Raw genomic sequence first — 15,034 nt, 5'->3', positions numbered from 1 at the left:
GTAGCGGGGTGAGCGTGCTGTCTTTTCTGCTAGTGTAAAAACTTCAAGAGATGACTAGGGTAGGCAGAAGGAACCCGGGAAGTTTTCGATTAGTGCCAGGCCGATATCTACAAGCGCCTTGTAAGACGCACTAGACGTCGAACTTTATCTAAATTGCCTCCCCCTATTTAAAAAAAATATTTGGTCTTCGCTCAATTTTTACCGAATGTCATGTTAATTCTATTTTTGCTCAATCACTCTTAAACAGAATGCTAGGTTGCGGGTTCAATGGCACAGGAAAATTAATGGAAACAAACTATACGGGTTACATAGCTAACAAGATATTTCCCTAAAAATGTTCTATTTCACCACGACTGAACCATTAGAATTATCAATGCAAATAATGTATTTAGAATGCAAAAGAGGCGGGTGGTATGATTTCTATAAACTTACTACATATTGTATACGGTAAAAAGCAATGCCTACGATGGCTATATTAAAAGGTTTCAATTGACAGGTATTTAAATAAAAATGAGATAGTAAACACGTCCAATTAAACATATATTTTTAATAAATCTATTTTAATACAACATCTCAACATGTATATAATATAATCGTATGTAGGTAATATTAGGTCTATAGTACATCAAAAATCATATTTAATTTGAGACAATTCATTATAAAATTACTAGTATATAAATATCACTTGAAACATTCAAGCCCAAAAAAAACTAGAAATGTTATAAGTACTTTTTTTATGTACAGGTAGTATTGTATATACCTTTTGTGCATTATAAATGTAAAAAGAATTATAAAATAGTTTAATAACTAAGTCCTAAGGTTTTTTGTTTTACATAATGGTAGAGTTGGCAACAAAAGCCCAGGGCCCCGATTCTGCCATTTACAATGGCCGATTGAATGGCGATAGAATTAAATTTGAAATTAATTATATTCCTTAAGCTTGCCAATACAATAATTGGAAGTTAATTGCATTGATCTTGAGTGTACCGTCCCTCACTTAATTTCCAATTACTGTTCACACGAGTTTTGGGTCTTTAAACGTCTTTTTTCCAGTTTGTAAATGAGATTTTATTGATCGTCTTTCACTGCTGACCATAGTCTTTGTACTTAACGGTCAATTCATACACTTCAGTCAAAGTGACGATCTAAATGATAATTAAGTACAATAATTGGTTTTAACCAAAATTTTTATTAGCAACTGTATTGACAATACCTACTAAGACAAGTTATCGTAAAACGGTCTGAATAGAGAAATAGATATATTATTTACGGGTTAATAGAACACAGTTTAAAAAGGTTTTGTGTTTGACGAGAAAACAATATTTTTGAGGAATCTCAGCCGTTTAATAAATTACCTATAGATATAGAAAAAAAGCACCTGAAAGAACATTGTACAGTATTTTTCTATTTCCTTGTTTCATGCGTTACACAATTATTTCATCTTTATATATCATGATCTATTCGATTTTCTACAACTGACTCACTAATAGTTAAGAATGAGATTTCAACTAAATGACGGAAAACTAGTTCTCAGAACATTAGCAATCCAAAATATTTTCGAACACAATAAAAACTCATGGAACAGGTTTTTCTATGACTGGCCTTTGTGACTTGACTGGATTGAGGAAAAAAACTAAATAACGTTAATACGCCGCATACAATTTTTGGCGGGATTTTTGACGTTACTTAGTACATTTTAAAGGAACGATAACGATGTTTTTTTATTATTCCTCAGTCGAATTAATCACAATTTTGCACTTTGGGGATGAATTATTTTATTTACTATTTAATAAGAGTATTATTACAAAAATTACCCGATATTATAGGTAAATGCAAACATAGCCTCAGCAATGTATTCCGTAGAGTATAAAAATACCATTAGGTACAATTTTATCTGCGGTTTGACCACATCATAATATAATAAATATGGTAAAAATCCTACATCATAACTTGGTACTTTTTCACAACATTTAGATTCGTTTCTTTTAATAATAGCCTAGAATAATACTTATATAACATTACTTTTAAAACTATGGCTTGTGCTTCGTAAAAACTCTTGACATAAAAACTACAGTTTACCTTTTTATTTATTTTATTTTATTTTATTTTATTTTTATATAGCACATAGTAAAAATAAACAAAAAGTAAATCAGGTCGAAAGTACCGTTTCTTGTAAAAAAAAATTGAGGTTATATGTAATTTTACTTTTACCGCTAATAGGAATCGAAGGAATTTCGTTACTTTTTAATTATCGAGTGGAATTCAATGAGTTATGAGATTCTAATAGGTATGTGTTAGGGAAAACTTAATTAGTGTTGTCATCACGAGTCAATGAGGCATTGGAATTCGAGTATTATGTCTACTTTGGATGGTGTGTTTTAAGTACGTATTAACTTTTTGGTACTTTATAGTTATTTTGTGAGATATCAACATAAAGATGAACTATACAGCTTTTTTAGTTTTACGACATTAAAAAACTCATATTGACGTCAAAATGTCGCAGTTTACAAAACATCCTAGTTAATCAGACGCATGATAAAATACAAGTGCTAAGACAACAGTTTCACAATTCCTTAATCTTATAATTATGAGTTAACTCTTATCATGTTATTACAACAAACTAGTTTTAAGGCCTCAATGTAAGTACCAAGCAGTTTTTACTTCTATAGAAAAGCAGTATATATAGGCTGGTAACATTTACTTTGAACAATTTATAAAATTCTAACACAACCTTTCGTGTTATGTTGCCAATACATGGGCTCAACGAACGCCAAGAGTTTAGCCAATAATTGAATTAATTGACTTTAGTAGATAAGCCAAGTTTGTCGTTTGCTTTTATTTATTTATTTTACACATGGCATTGTTAAATAAATAAATAAAATACAATACTGTAAATGGCAAACGGCAAATTATTAAACGGCTCGGGGCAAAAAACTATTAATGATCGTCCATTTGTTGTGCCTATGTATTAAGCCGCATACGTTGCAAAACACGTAATTGTATATTTTAGTCATCACAGCCACCACCGCCTGAGTCTCCGCCTCCGCCAGAGTCTCCGCCTCCGCCAGAGTCACAGCCTCCGCCAGAGTCACAGCCTCCACCAGAGTCACAGCCTCCACCAGAATCCCCACCACCACCGGTGTCACCGGCGTCACAAGTACCAGAGTCGTAGTGACCACCACCAGAGTCGTGGTGACCACCAGAGTCGTGGTGCCCACCAGAGTAGTGGTGACCACCAGAGTCGTGGTGCCCACTAGAGTCGTGGTGCCCGCCAGAATGGTGGCTAGAGTGGTGCATAGAGGAATCATGACAAGTTGTGTGGTGACTCGTATGCGTTATCAAGTCATCATCCCGACTTATATCGTTATTCCCGACCCCAACATGCATGTTCGTGTCCGACAGACTACTGAGGCCCCAAGTCGCGTCGTCGTTGATATTGTTGTCATAGTAATTGTTAGTCCCGCTGTAGTTGGAGTATCTGGTGTTGTAGTTCCTTCTCCTATCTCTGGGTTTATCCTCGCAGCAATCGTTCAAACAATTAGCGCAGGAGTCGCAGCAGCTTTCCGTGCAGTTTTTTATGCCCTGGCAACACAGGGACAACAGTTTACAACACACGTAACCAAGGCCGGTCCGATTCCTTGTGCTGATGCAGCAGTCGTCCTGCCCGGTTTCGCTCAGTGATCCGTGGATTCTTGGGGGTTCGGGTTTCTCCTGGCCAGTTTCTGTCATCGCCGTCGGCTGGTACGGCGATGTGGCCGAGGGCTGGGACGACACCACGTGCGACATTGTACACGTTGAATTACAATTATTGTTCTAATTATTTAACGTCTGTGGACCACTCCCGAAACATGACGTAATCGCCAAAAATAGTTAACGGCGGAATACCAACCAGTCAACTCACAAACTACAATTATTAGACGAGTTATTTATTATAACCTTTTATCAGTCTTATAAAACACAAACTCGACTTGTTTATGTTTCTTATCACTATAATGACACTGGTTTGTCCACACACTGTATGACTGTATTTACTCAACACAAATATGGAACTGTTTCACTGCGGAAACCGGCGTTAAATAAACATTTGTCCTTCAATTTATTTACGTAAATATATTATGCACAACACAATGTAAATTAATAGATCTTGTAACGTATTGTTCGTAACTCCGTTGAATTAAAACTGGTCAGGAATAGCCACGCTACCAAATTAACAAAACAAGTATCACGCACACATTTACACGAGCAGTCAACACAAAGACACCGATACACACTAGCACGCGGTGTTGTATTGAACTTCGTCACAAGCGGGTGTGACCATATCAGTAAGAAAATAATTTCCACTTATTCCGGGAAAATATATTTTATTTAGGTTGACAAAATAACGACGTTTAATCAGTTGTTAAGTTGTAAAAATGTAAGGAGGATCTTAAACAGGGGAAAACTTATGTATAAGACGAGTGGCCTCGCACGGGACGCAATTTTTAATTTTGTTGTAGTAGCGTCGTTTAGGAACCCGCACATCCCGTTAATTTAATATTGCATCCTTCTAAAAGGACATCAGACATTGTGGAAAGTAAGTTTGGCTCGCTAATTTATGTATGCAGCTAGCCAACTTATCAAATCCGTCCCTGACTTAAATACTGGGTATACATATGTTGACTAAGCGATGTCTCAAGTACGAGAAAGAATTGATTTTTAAAAAATCCACAGGTATTGTAAAAGCCATCCTCAGAGGAGAATTTAATAATAAAATTAAAAGATTTTCCTATTAATTGTTTACCTGTTTGCAGTTCTAAATTCTCTGAAATCGTCATTCGATAAACCACAATATTCTATTGTTTATTAGTGAGAATATTTTACCTTATTCGACGTCAAATGTTTTCCCGTTTCGAGAACATTTTAGGTACCTTTTTGAACGCAAGTCACTCATCTCAGTAATAGAGAGAGAGATAGAGGTATCTAGACCTTAGAAGATCTAGACGGATAGTGTTATCTCATTTTAAACCTAGACCAGCTGCAGGCTGTGGAAAACTGTGTCAAATTTCGATCGTTTTATGACAATAACCTGCCAGGGTTTAATAACGGAGTATGGTTAGTCATAGCATATACCTATAGGTACGATTTTTCCGAAGAGGAAGGTAAAAATGAACAGGTATTGTAGATTATCATTGTCTTCTAAATTCTAATAGGCAAAAATAAAAGAAATATTAGATTACTTTTTAGTTTCTCTGAATTTTTAATCCCCTGTTTTTAGCTTCTATCTTACTAGTTACTACCTAGTACCTACTTACTTAAGGTTAAAAAAACAAAGGCATTTTGCCATCAAGCTGTCGGAGTAGTCATTCCTTCCTTTGTTCTAATCAAAACAACGAGTGGATTTTCTCATTTATACTAAATAATAAATATTCTTACCTAATTTGTGGATGTTCATGTATAATGGACACATATTTTTTTATAATGAACTATTGAAATACATTTTTATTAATGTTATAGACTTAATTAATACGCTAGGGGCCTAATCACAAGTATTCGGTCTTATTCTAAAGAAGTTAAATAGAGACAGAAGATTTATATAACATTATAAAAAGAGGGACAATAGGGGCTTGCAGGTCAAATAAAACATGCTTTCACAAGCAGTGACTTTGTTAAAACTGAATTTATTTTCTTATATTTATTAAGACTACATATAAATACAACGCATTAAATGCCACGTTTCGTTAATGTTCTGCATTGTCATGATAAACAGCCTTAGATTTTAACATTATATTTCTAAAGGACCATATTTGCCTAATAATTGCAATTTTCCAAATATTTACTACATTCTAGCAAAGTTAAAATGCCTTGAAAAAGATATACCAACTTTTTCGTTAATCCAATGTTGCCAATACTAAAAATGAACTTTGTAATTGAGTTTCGCACCAGTATTTGATTATAGAATAAAAAATTATAACTAAAAGTCCACTAGCGCCATAGAAACTAAATAATTAGTCTCATATTTACTTTTTATTTGTTCTATATAACATCATTAATTTCAAATCAACCTAATGACCAATACAATGCAGTAGAACCACAAGTATAAGTTACAAGATATAAACAGAGGGAAACAGATTGAGTTTGAAATCACTTTGAAAATTTAATATGAGTAGTAAATTGTAACGGACACATAAACACATTGACTAACTTGTCAATTCGGCAAGAGTAAATTCGCAGATTCGTTTTGCCGCCCAAAAATTCAATGTAAGAAAGATTTTCTCTAAAATATTACGATATTTTTAATAAACCGTAGGAATCAAATGAACAGTGACACTATTCAAGTTGCATTGTAAGGACGATATTGAAATAAAAACCAGACCATTCTAAAAGTGATTTGTTTAAAATAATAACTATTTTATGGAGTTTTCTGCCGATTCTCTTCATAAGAATGTCATTTTGGAATTTCAACGATGCAAAAGTGCCTGAAATGAGCCTGCTATCAAAACACATTACAATTTTGTTAACGATAATGAATCTAACCTATAGCTGTGGTAATACTGCATACACAAACGCAAATCGCCTTAATTTCAAGTTTGTTTTTTAAACATTCATTTACCTAACATTTTCAATGTATGACTTAGTAATATTGGTTACAGTCTAAAGCTGTGTAGATCGCAGTCTTATCAAGCAATCAAGGCGATTCGCAGACCGACAGGTCTGACCCAGTTGACAAGTGACACTATTACCAGCAATACTGTTCAAAGCGCTCAAATGTATGGAAACAACAGTCATTTTTTTATTCGTTTATAAAGACTCACGCAGCAAGGAATTTGATACTATCGCTGGGGTTTACATAACGTGACCAATAATTCTCCTGCGGTTTCCAAAGTGGATGGCCTGATCAATTTTGAAAAAAAAGAACTATGTTTGTCCCCCTTGAACTTATTTTCTCGTTAGGTATACAAATGAAACAAATATCAAATGCATAGAGCCACACGCACTCTGAACAAGCATTTTAAGATCACAAAAATGTTTATCCTACGGATCGAACTCGCGGTTTTGGTTTGATGTTATTGCTGTGAATTATAGAACTAGGTTATCCGTGCAGTCTACTTTTTAAAGTCACGTGACTGTCACCTGTCAATTCCATACATTCAAACAATTAGTTCAGTGTCATACAATGTAAGAATGTCACTTATCGAAACGGGCTGATCTAACGTCATTCCTTAGGTGTCGAGGGAGCGCTGTCTTCAGCTTTTCTCTTGCTCCCCGCTTGAATCCTGTTCTTATCTGGCTTGTATTTCTCCCACTTCTTATGGTTGAGAACGTCAAAATCGTCACAGTACTGTGCTATGTCCCTGAGGTAAGTGGACAGGTGCAGGAGTTCTCGATCTCTGTCCCTGTTGAGATGGGCTTGCCTGAACGGTCTGATCTTGAGACCGCTCTTTGGATTCATGATGAAGTTTCTTCTGATGTCGTCGAACATTATCGTGTTTTTTGAACTGTATTGAGGGTATTTGCCCCATATTACGCCTAGTGGTTTCACCTGGAAATATAATAGGAGATAATTAAGAATTTTTTTTCCAGTCCTGTCTTTTAGACAAAGTCCTAGGCACTGAGACTTTATTAAACTCATTCCTTGTATTTTTTTCTCTTTTATCTATGTTAGTTATTTTATAAAAAAAAACTGTTTATATACTTTACTTTAATAAACAATTAGCAATAGAACTATTTATAAACAGATATAGAACCGATTTTTAATAAAGTATTTAAACAGATTCTATACATATATTAGGAGACCATGGAAGATCAGGCATCAAACATATCTTACTATGTTATAAACCTTAGAAAAGAAGTGTTAGTATTTCATCTGAGTTTCAGAAATTACAAAAGTATTTACTCACATCTATGGTCCCATACTTGGCTGTATGCACAGTGATCATAGCCAGATAGTCTAAATAGAACATGATCTTGTAGTCCTGGTGTGTGGACACGCCGAGGAGCCTCATCTTCTCCTCAATCCACTTCATGCCGGTTGCCGACCAGATCACGATGTCATAGTCCTCGTAAGCTGACGTTAGGAACTCGTGGAGAAATGGACGCATTAATTCATAGCCTAAAAAATAAATGTGATGTTTGAGAGACTGCATAAAGGATGTTTGGTTTTGGTCGAGAATTATTATTATTATTATTTTGCGAAGATAAAATGTACTTTTTGCAAAAGCAAAGAACACTTTTATTTCCTTTTTGTTGGTCGGTACTCGGTAGTTCTATTACTGTAATATATGCCTGCCACCATGATCACCATGCTAGCTTACTGTGGGTTTTCGATTTCAGATTCAAATATTTGGAAACCAGGTTTCCTTACGATTTTTGTGTTAGTCAGTGGTTTCTTTGAATAATTAAGAAGGTACATATCAGTTAAGAAAAGTGACATGGTACTTTGAGACACAGAATAAGAGTACTCATCACAAAAAATTGTCCTGGATGAGTGTAGCAGTCAGGGTCCACCACTAGACCTGAATGCTCGTTATATAGTTACCTGTTTCAGCGACAGATCTGTGGTCGAACAGTGTGTAGTCTATATCGAGTACGAGCAGCTTCTTGCCGGCGCGCGGCTCGTTCAACATCGTGATCTTGTAATCTCGCACGCGCTTGTTTATTTTGGCTAGGTATATCTGAAATCGTCCATGAAAATTATAAGTATTTATTAGCACATATTCTAATATATATTTTTTACAATAACTGCGACTCTTGAAATAAGGAATTTAATCCTTGGGACCCATGGAGTCACAAACGCAAACAGACATAGCCTTTTTTGTTTGAAATAAAACGACGCTTAAAGAAACGAATTTCTTTAATTTTTGTGTTTCGAGCGTTTACAAACGTTCAAGTCACATACACAGACACCTAAAATCAAGACAAGTATATGTGCAAAACAAAATCGGGTCGTATACGTCATTGGGTTTGGCGTGGTGACCGCCATGGCAACATGATGGCAACCGCTTAGCGGGGCTAAAGTCTAAGACTACACTTTAGAATGCTATGCAATATTTCCTATACTATCTACGAACCTCCTGATTCTCCACATCGACCTCCTCCTCTTCAATATCCAGGTCATTGACAACCTCGTCCCCGACGTCCGGCTTGGTCTGCGCGCCCGCTATCGCCTCCTCTAGAGACCCCATCATCATGATCTTCAGGTTTGGCTTCAGCTGAAGGTCAGATAATGTGCAATTGTCTGTTGCCACTTTGCCTGGTAAAAAAGATAGGTTGTATGTAGCATCAAAAATTAAAAAATAAATGGCAGTGAAATCTTTTACCTGCCACAACTTTTGTAAAGGTAGACTATTTTGTATCAAACATGTCTGAAATACAAAGCAAACTTTATTGAAGTCGCTCAATCCATTCGGAAGCAACCATTCCACACAGAAACATAATCTTATAACATCCCTCTTTTTGCATGGGAGTTTCAAAAGGAGCCTGTACAAAAGTCAGTAAACATTGAACCTAATTACTATAATAATTTGACAGTAAATTTTTTAGAAATGAATCATTTCTGTCACCACTATAAAAACAATGAATGATTCATTTGGTGTCTTCACTTGTAAAAGATGTTGACTAACTTTTCACCTCTTTGTTACAGATACTTTAATATTACCAACTTCAAATTAAATCACCCAGAACAGTGATTAAGCCATTAAACTTTCTCATCTCAAAGACTCAATTTGCTAACACTAGCAAAGCATTAAATAAAACTAAAACATACTGTTGCAGTTTTAGGCCTAGTTCTAGTTAAATCTAGATGCATTATTATTTACTCCAAACATGACAACAGTCAGGATTAATCTAATCTTATGGAGAGTGGGTAGACAAAGAAATACCTATAATAATCATCAATTGTTATAATAGCAATTTGTTATGTATTCTAAATGAATTTCTATTGAAAGTAAATAATGTTGTTATGAGAATGTAAATTGAGACTTATTGGTCCTTTTCTACTATTATACATTTTCTATATGCATAGTTCTGGATTTCTATTAAGCCAGAAAGTTGATTTTCCCCTTTCAGTTAGTTTCCTAGGCATAAAAAGGAAAGTTACTAAGAAATCCAAGATTGACATCTGCCCATGTAAACACATGTTTGTAGGAGATATTTGAGAAGGTCTTAGTTAAATTCGTTTATTAATAGTTGTCGAAATGTAGCGCAAAATGTGCAATTCCAAGAAGCTGTAAGTATTACACGCTTTAACCGGTATATTATATAAAGAATCATTACGACCCAAAAACCCGGATTTCTTCATAAATTTTGTGCAAAATAACCGTTATTTTTGTACAGTAATTATTTTTAAGCTACACTGGAATGTTATAAAGAGAAATGGTGACACAAAACGCATTATAATTACCCTGAAATTTAACATTCAGTAACTTTTGTCTTTCCGGTCTGACTCCCGTGGCATTTTCGATGGCGACTTTGAGCATCGCGACGGAGTCTGATGGCGAAAACTCCGGTATTTCATATTCCTTGCCATTCCATTTAACACTAAGCTTTATAGGATTATCGTTTAAATCACACATTTTTAACTAATATTCGTGTAACTTCGTTCGGTGGACGTGACATATAAACAAAACAAATTTGACACGGCAATAGTGATGGGCTTTAGCTAGTAACTGTTGAGGTAGGCAGCGCTAGAGATGTGAACATTGGATGCAATTCATTTAGTAAGAATATTTTATTTTCAAACATCCCTTTTGTATAAAAATAAAGATATTCAAAACACAGGCAAGTATATTTACAATAGATTTAATGAATAGTCGTAAATAAAAAAATAAAAAATCATCAATTGACTTTAAACTACTACACTAAACCGGGAAGAATTCACTATTTTCAAAAATTCGATAAATAAAACGCCGCATTTAGTAAATTATTATAATACATTTATTCTAAAGAACATCATTCTCTATTTTAAGCTTTTCCTGACTGTCTTGGGTGACTTCTACAATAAACTTTTCTGGCTCAAAATCAGGGTCGAGAGTTTTCGACCTGGCAATTTCTTTGTAAATAAACGCAGACTTTCTCGGAGTCCGGGTCTTGTCAGGGCTGGAGAAATCTACTTCGTACAATCCATACTTGTCTCTGAAAAATAACGATTTTTTCTTTTAAACTGTATTCGAGACATGTTTATTTGGCTTTAATAAGTCGGCCGGAAGAAGGTGGCTGGCAGCGGATCGATGCGGGCTGCCCAGGACCGGGATGGTTGGCGCTCTTTGGGGGAGGCCTACGTTCAGCAGTGGACGGCAGTAGGCTGAGACGAGATGAAGTCAGCTTTAGCAACCAAGTGACAAAAAGATTAAAAAAATAAATGAAAGTATGAGTCAATTAGAAAATACTTACAAATATCCTTGCCGCCATTCAAAACTGTCTATCAAAGACCAGACGCTGTATCCCTTCACATCGCAACCTGCGTCCAAGGCATCAAGCAAAGCGTTCAGATACGTCCTGAAGTAATTAATTCTATCTTCATCGAGAAGACCTCCTTCAGTAGACCAGCCATTTTCCATAATATACACCGGGGGATTGTCGTACAGATTTTTTATTGCGATAAGTAACTTGGAGAAGCCCCACGGTACCTCCTGTAATAAGTAAAGCTTTAAGCATAAAGAGGAAAAATAATCTTAGGCCTATTGAGAACCTTCATTTCCTATTAGAAAGTAAATAAGACGGTCATAGCATTCAATCCTTGCGCGGAGTTCCATTTACGTTTATGTCAAATACACAAAGACACCGAGACTCAAAACAAGAATTCGTGGTTCTCATAAATACTTGCCCTACACGGGAATCGAACCTGTGACAAGTCACGCCAAGTGGATTAGGCGTGGTGACCTTTACCATCCGGCTGTCCGTGAACTAAATCCCATGTAATAGATGATCTCACTAACGTAATGGACACAAGGTTATTCTCGTCAAAAATTAGGGCCACAAAATTCAATTGAACACGAGAAAACACAAATATTGTAGGAAAAATTAATCATATAATCGAGTATTTCTAAGTTTTCTAATCAAGTAAGTACATGTATAACTCACGTTCTTTAAAAGTTGAAACCAATACAACCAAATAAAATACAAATTATTTTATTCATACCTGCAACCAATTAGTTTGACTCTGCGTCCACGCCGGGTCTTTGACTAACACAGCGCCCATATCATCCATGTACGATGGTACCGTGTACATGCCTTCAAGAGACGCATCTCTATAAGCCAGCTTCGTAGTATAAGTGTTAACGCCCAGGAAGTCAGCTGACCCCCGAATCAACGTCACATCTTTGGCGGTGAGATGGTTAAGGCGGGACCTGGCGAACCCTTGCTCAGCGCTTTTGTATGCAATGTTCTTCTTAAATTCTGTGGGATAGTCACCGGCTTTCGAAAATATTGGATGAGCGTATTGGCCCCACTGGAATCAAAGAAAACTGTGTAAAATTAAGCGAAAAAAAAGTTATTAAACCGTGTGACAAAATATTGGAATGTACAATTGGAATCGCAACTTGTTACTAAGTAGGTAAGGATAACTGTAACTTTTATTCCCTCAAACGCATGGCCGTTATGTTCACTTAAATGTTGAATAAAACCCTAACCCTAACCTTGAATAATGCCATTCTCTTTATGATAACTATCTAAAACTACAAAAAAGTCCTCACCTCAAACTGTCTAGCATCCACAGCGGCACTATTATCATCCATAGTATCTGATGCAGGCTCATACCACACGAAGTTCAGCGCTATACCAACGGTACCGTTATGCAGCTTCCTATAGTGCCCATCGTACAAGTGATAAGCATTAGCATGGGCCAGTAACACATTCCGACTGCACAAGTACTCTCCAATACCAGACATGTTTAAAAACGGAGCTGTATTCTCAGATCCATAACCTCCGAAACAAATGCCTTTCGGATCATTCATCGTGATGAAATGCTTGACTTTATCACTGAACTTGTCGAAGACAACCTTAGCGTAGTCTGTGTACCAAGTAACGATTGACGGGTTTGCCCAACCTCCGAGTTTCTGCAAGTTACTTGGTAGATCCCAGTGGTAAAGTGTGACGACTGGGGTCACGTTTCTAGCTAGAAGTTCGTTGATGACTTTGGTGTAATATTCAACGCCAAGCGTGTTGATTTTGTCCGGGAATCCGTTGGGGAGAATCCTGGGCCAGGATATGGAGAACCTGTAGAAGTTTAGTCCAAGCTCTTGGGCTATTTCAGCATCTCGTTTGTATTTGTGGTAGGAGTCTGCGGCCACATCGCCGTTGCTGTCATCTCTTACGGGATTGAGGTCTGAATGACATGCAGTGTCCCATATAGATGATCCTTTACCTGAGAAAAATATACTTATATGAATAATAATGCAAGTTTGTACTTGGAACCCCTATTTTGGAAACATATTGTTACTTCAGGTGCAAGACAGAGTTGTTCTATCTTACATTTAGCGCAAAAACAATATAATTATATACTTACCATCTTCATTCCAGCCACCTTCTACCTGGTAAGCAGCAGTCGACGCTCCAAACCAGAAGTCTGATGGAAAGCTCCTGATTTTGCTTTTACTAATTACGTCATCGCTTAACCCCAAGAAGATGCTGTGGATAAAATAAAATTGGGAAAAATATGTTTAACGATATGTCGTATTTGAAAGAAAGAAACAATAATCGTTATTGATATAATAGAAATTCGAATTTCAATTCAAGTCCTTAGAAATCATATTTACAAAGTCCGAATTATATATATCTAGATAGCATAGAAATAAAGATGTGCTATTGTGCCATTATACTTGAGAGTCTAGATTAACAGTGTTAAAAATGTCTTACGGATTATGGTAACAGATCTAAATCTCCATTGTTTTGATTAATTAAATAAAAGCAAGCGTTACCTGAGCAGAAAGAGGTAGTTGTTCATTGTTCGAAGGCACGCGTCTTACTATGCCGTGCTTGTTCACAATCACGTCTGTCTGTAGTGAGTTATCGGCTATTCTGCAATCGTTTCAGCCCGTTTACGTTTTGAGAGGCAGGTGATATTTATTAATAACAAATGTCTCGGAATGAAACGATCGTAGTTTATTGAGTACTTACTAGTTCATCTTCATGGAATGACATTTTGGAACTGTGTAGCTAGTCACCAGATTTGTAATTTAACGATTTTGAAACAGCTTTTTTAGGCCAACGTTTTGATTTTCAATTTGTTTTGTTCTTACCAGTACTGCCGACGTGAGTAAAATATATTTTTATTTTATTCAGACATCGAAAAGCATGCAAGGTCGAATTGCAGTCTTATACGTATAATTTCTTACGCTTTCAGTACATTTTTGGCATAAATGGTAATATTTTGGGTCAGAAAAGCGGTGATGACCAAATTTTTGTGTGAGTATTAAAGATAATTTTAAGAAACTTTAATCAAATGGAATGCGTATACCTCGTAGTATATAATCTTTTCAGAATTACCGTTCAAGAGAAATGTTTGAAAAAACAAATCGTGCCTGGCGATGATATAATAATAGTACAATTGTGTACAATAGCGTTTGTTTTATTGTAGTGCAGCCGTGTAATTTTGTAATGCTTCAAGCATAACTGTTGAGACAATCCTGAAGATGTGCTCCATTTCCCTTTTGGGGTCGCAATTGCATAGAATCCAGTAGATAACTCAAATGATTCAACAGGAGGACAACAACAATGAGGAGCTCGTGGCGAAGCTATAACCGCATAAGTGATTCGATCACAGGTTAAGCTATGCTTGACGCGGTTGGTCCGTGGATGGGTGACCATCTTTGTCATAACGAGTTCCTCCGTGTTTCGGAAGGCACGTTAAACTGTGGGTCCCGGCTGTTATTCCTACAGCTTTGACAGTCGTTACAGGTAGTCAGAAGCTGAAAAAGTCTGACAGCCAGTCTAACCAAGTGGTATCGTGTTGCCCAGGTAACTGGGTTGAGGAGGTCAGATAGGCAGTCGTTCCTTGTAAAACACTGGTACTTAGCTGAAACTGGTTGGACTGGTAGCCGACCCCAACATAGTTGGGAAA

At 36.2% G+C, this 15,034-nt stretch overlaps 3 protein-coding genes across 3 annotated transcripts; all 3 read right to left on the bottom strand.

Moving 5' to 3' along the window:
- Positions 1-527: 527 nt before the first annotated feature.
- LOC113498962 (heterogeneous nuclear ribonucleoprotein A1-like) lies at positions 528-4,408 on the bottom strand. The gene is made up of 2 exons (XM_026879237.1): positions 3,114-4,408; positions 528-3,077 (listed from the first exon to the last, which is right to left on the bottom strand). The coding sequence occupies exons 1-2, from the start codon at positions 3,784-3,786 to the stop codon at positions 3,007-3,009; spliced, it is 744 nt and encodes a 247-aa protein (XP_026735038.1). The 5' UTR covers positions 3,787-4,408; the 3' UTR covers positions 528-3,006.
- A 1,229-nt stretch (positions 4,409-5,637) lies between these two features.
- On the bottom strand, positions 5,638-10,550 carry LOC113498953 (ubiquitin-like domain-containing CTD phosphatase 1). The gene is made up of 5 exons (XM_026879225.1): positions 10,379-10,550; positions 9,048-9,229; positions 8,516-8,651; positions 7,878-8,089; positions 5,638-7,519 (listed from the first exon to the last, which is right to left on the bottom strand). Exons 1-5 carry the CDS (start codon positions 10,548-10,550, stop codon positions 7,193-7,195), a joined length of 1,029 nt encoding a protein of 342 aa, XP_026735026.1. The 3' UTR covers positions 5,638-7,192.
- Positions 10,551-10,888: 338 nt separating this feature from the next.
- LOC113498946 (myrosinase 1-like) lies at positions 10,889-13,982 on the bottom strand. The gene is made up of 6 exons (XM_026879213.1): positions 13,893-13,982; positions 13,481-13,602; positions 12,669-13,339; positions 12,116-12,424; positions 11,368-11,606; positions 10,889-11,109 (listed from the first exon to the last, which is right to left on the bottom strand). Exons 1-6 carry the CDS (start codon positions 13,916-13,918, stop codon positions 10,917-10,919), a joined length of 1,560 nt encoding a protein of 519 aa, XP_026735014.1. The 5' UTR covers positions 13,919-13,982; the 3' UTR covers positions 10,889-10,916.
- Positions 13,983-15,034: the final 1,052 nt, after the last annotated feature.

This window comes from Trichoplusia ni, chromosome 1 (assembly GCF_003590095.1).
Source record: "Trichoplusia ni isolate ovarian cell line Hi5 chromosome 1, tn1, whole genome shotgun sequence".
NCBI lineage: Eukaryota > Metazoa > Arthropoda > Insecta > Lepidoptera > Noctuidae > Trichoplusia > Trichoplusia ni.
This window is presented reverse-complemented; position numbering and strand designations above follow the sequence as displayed.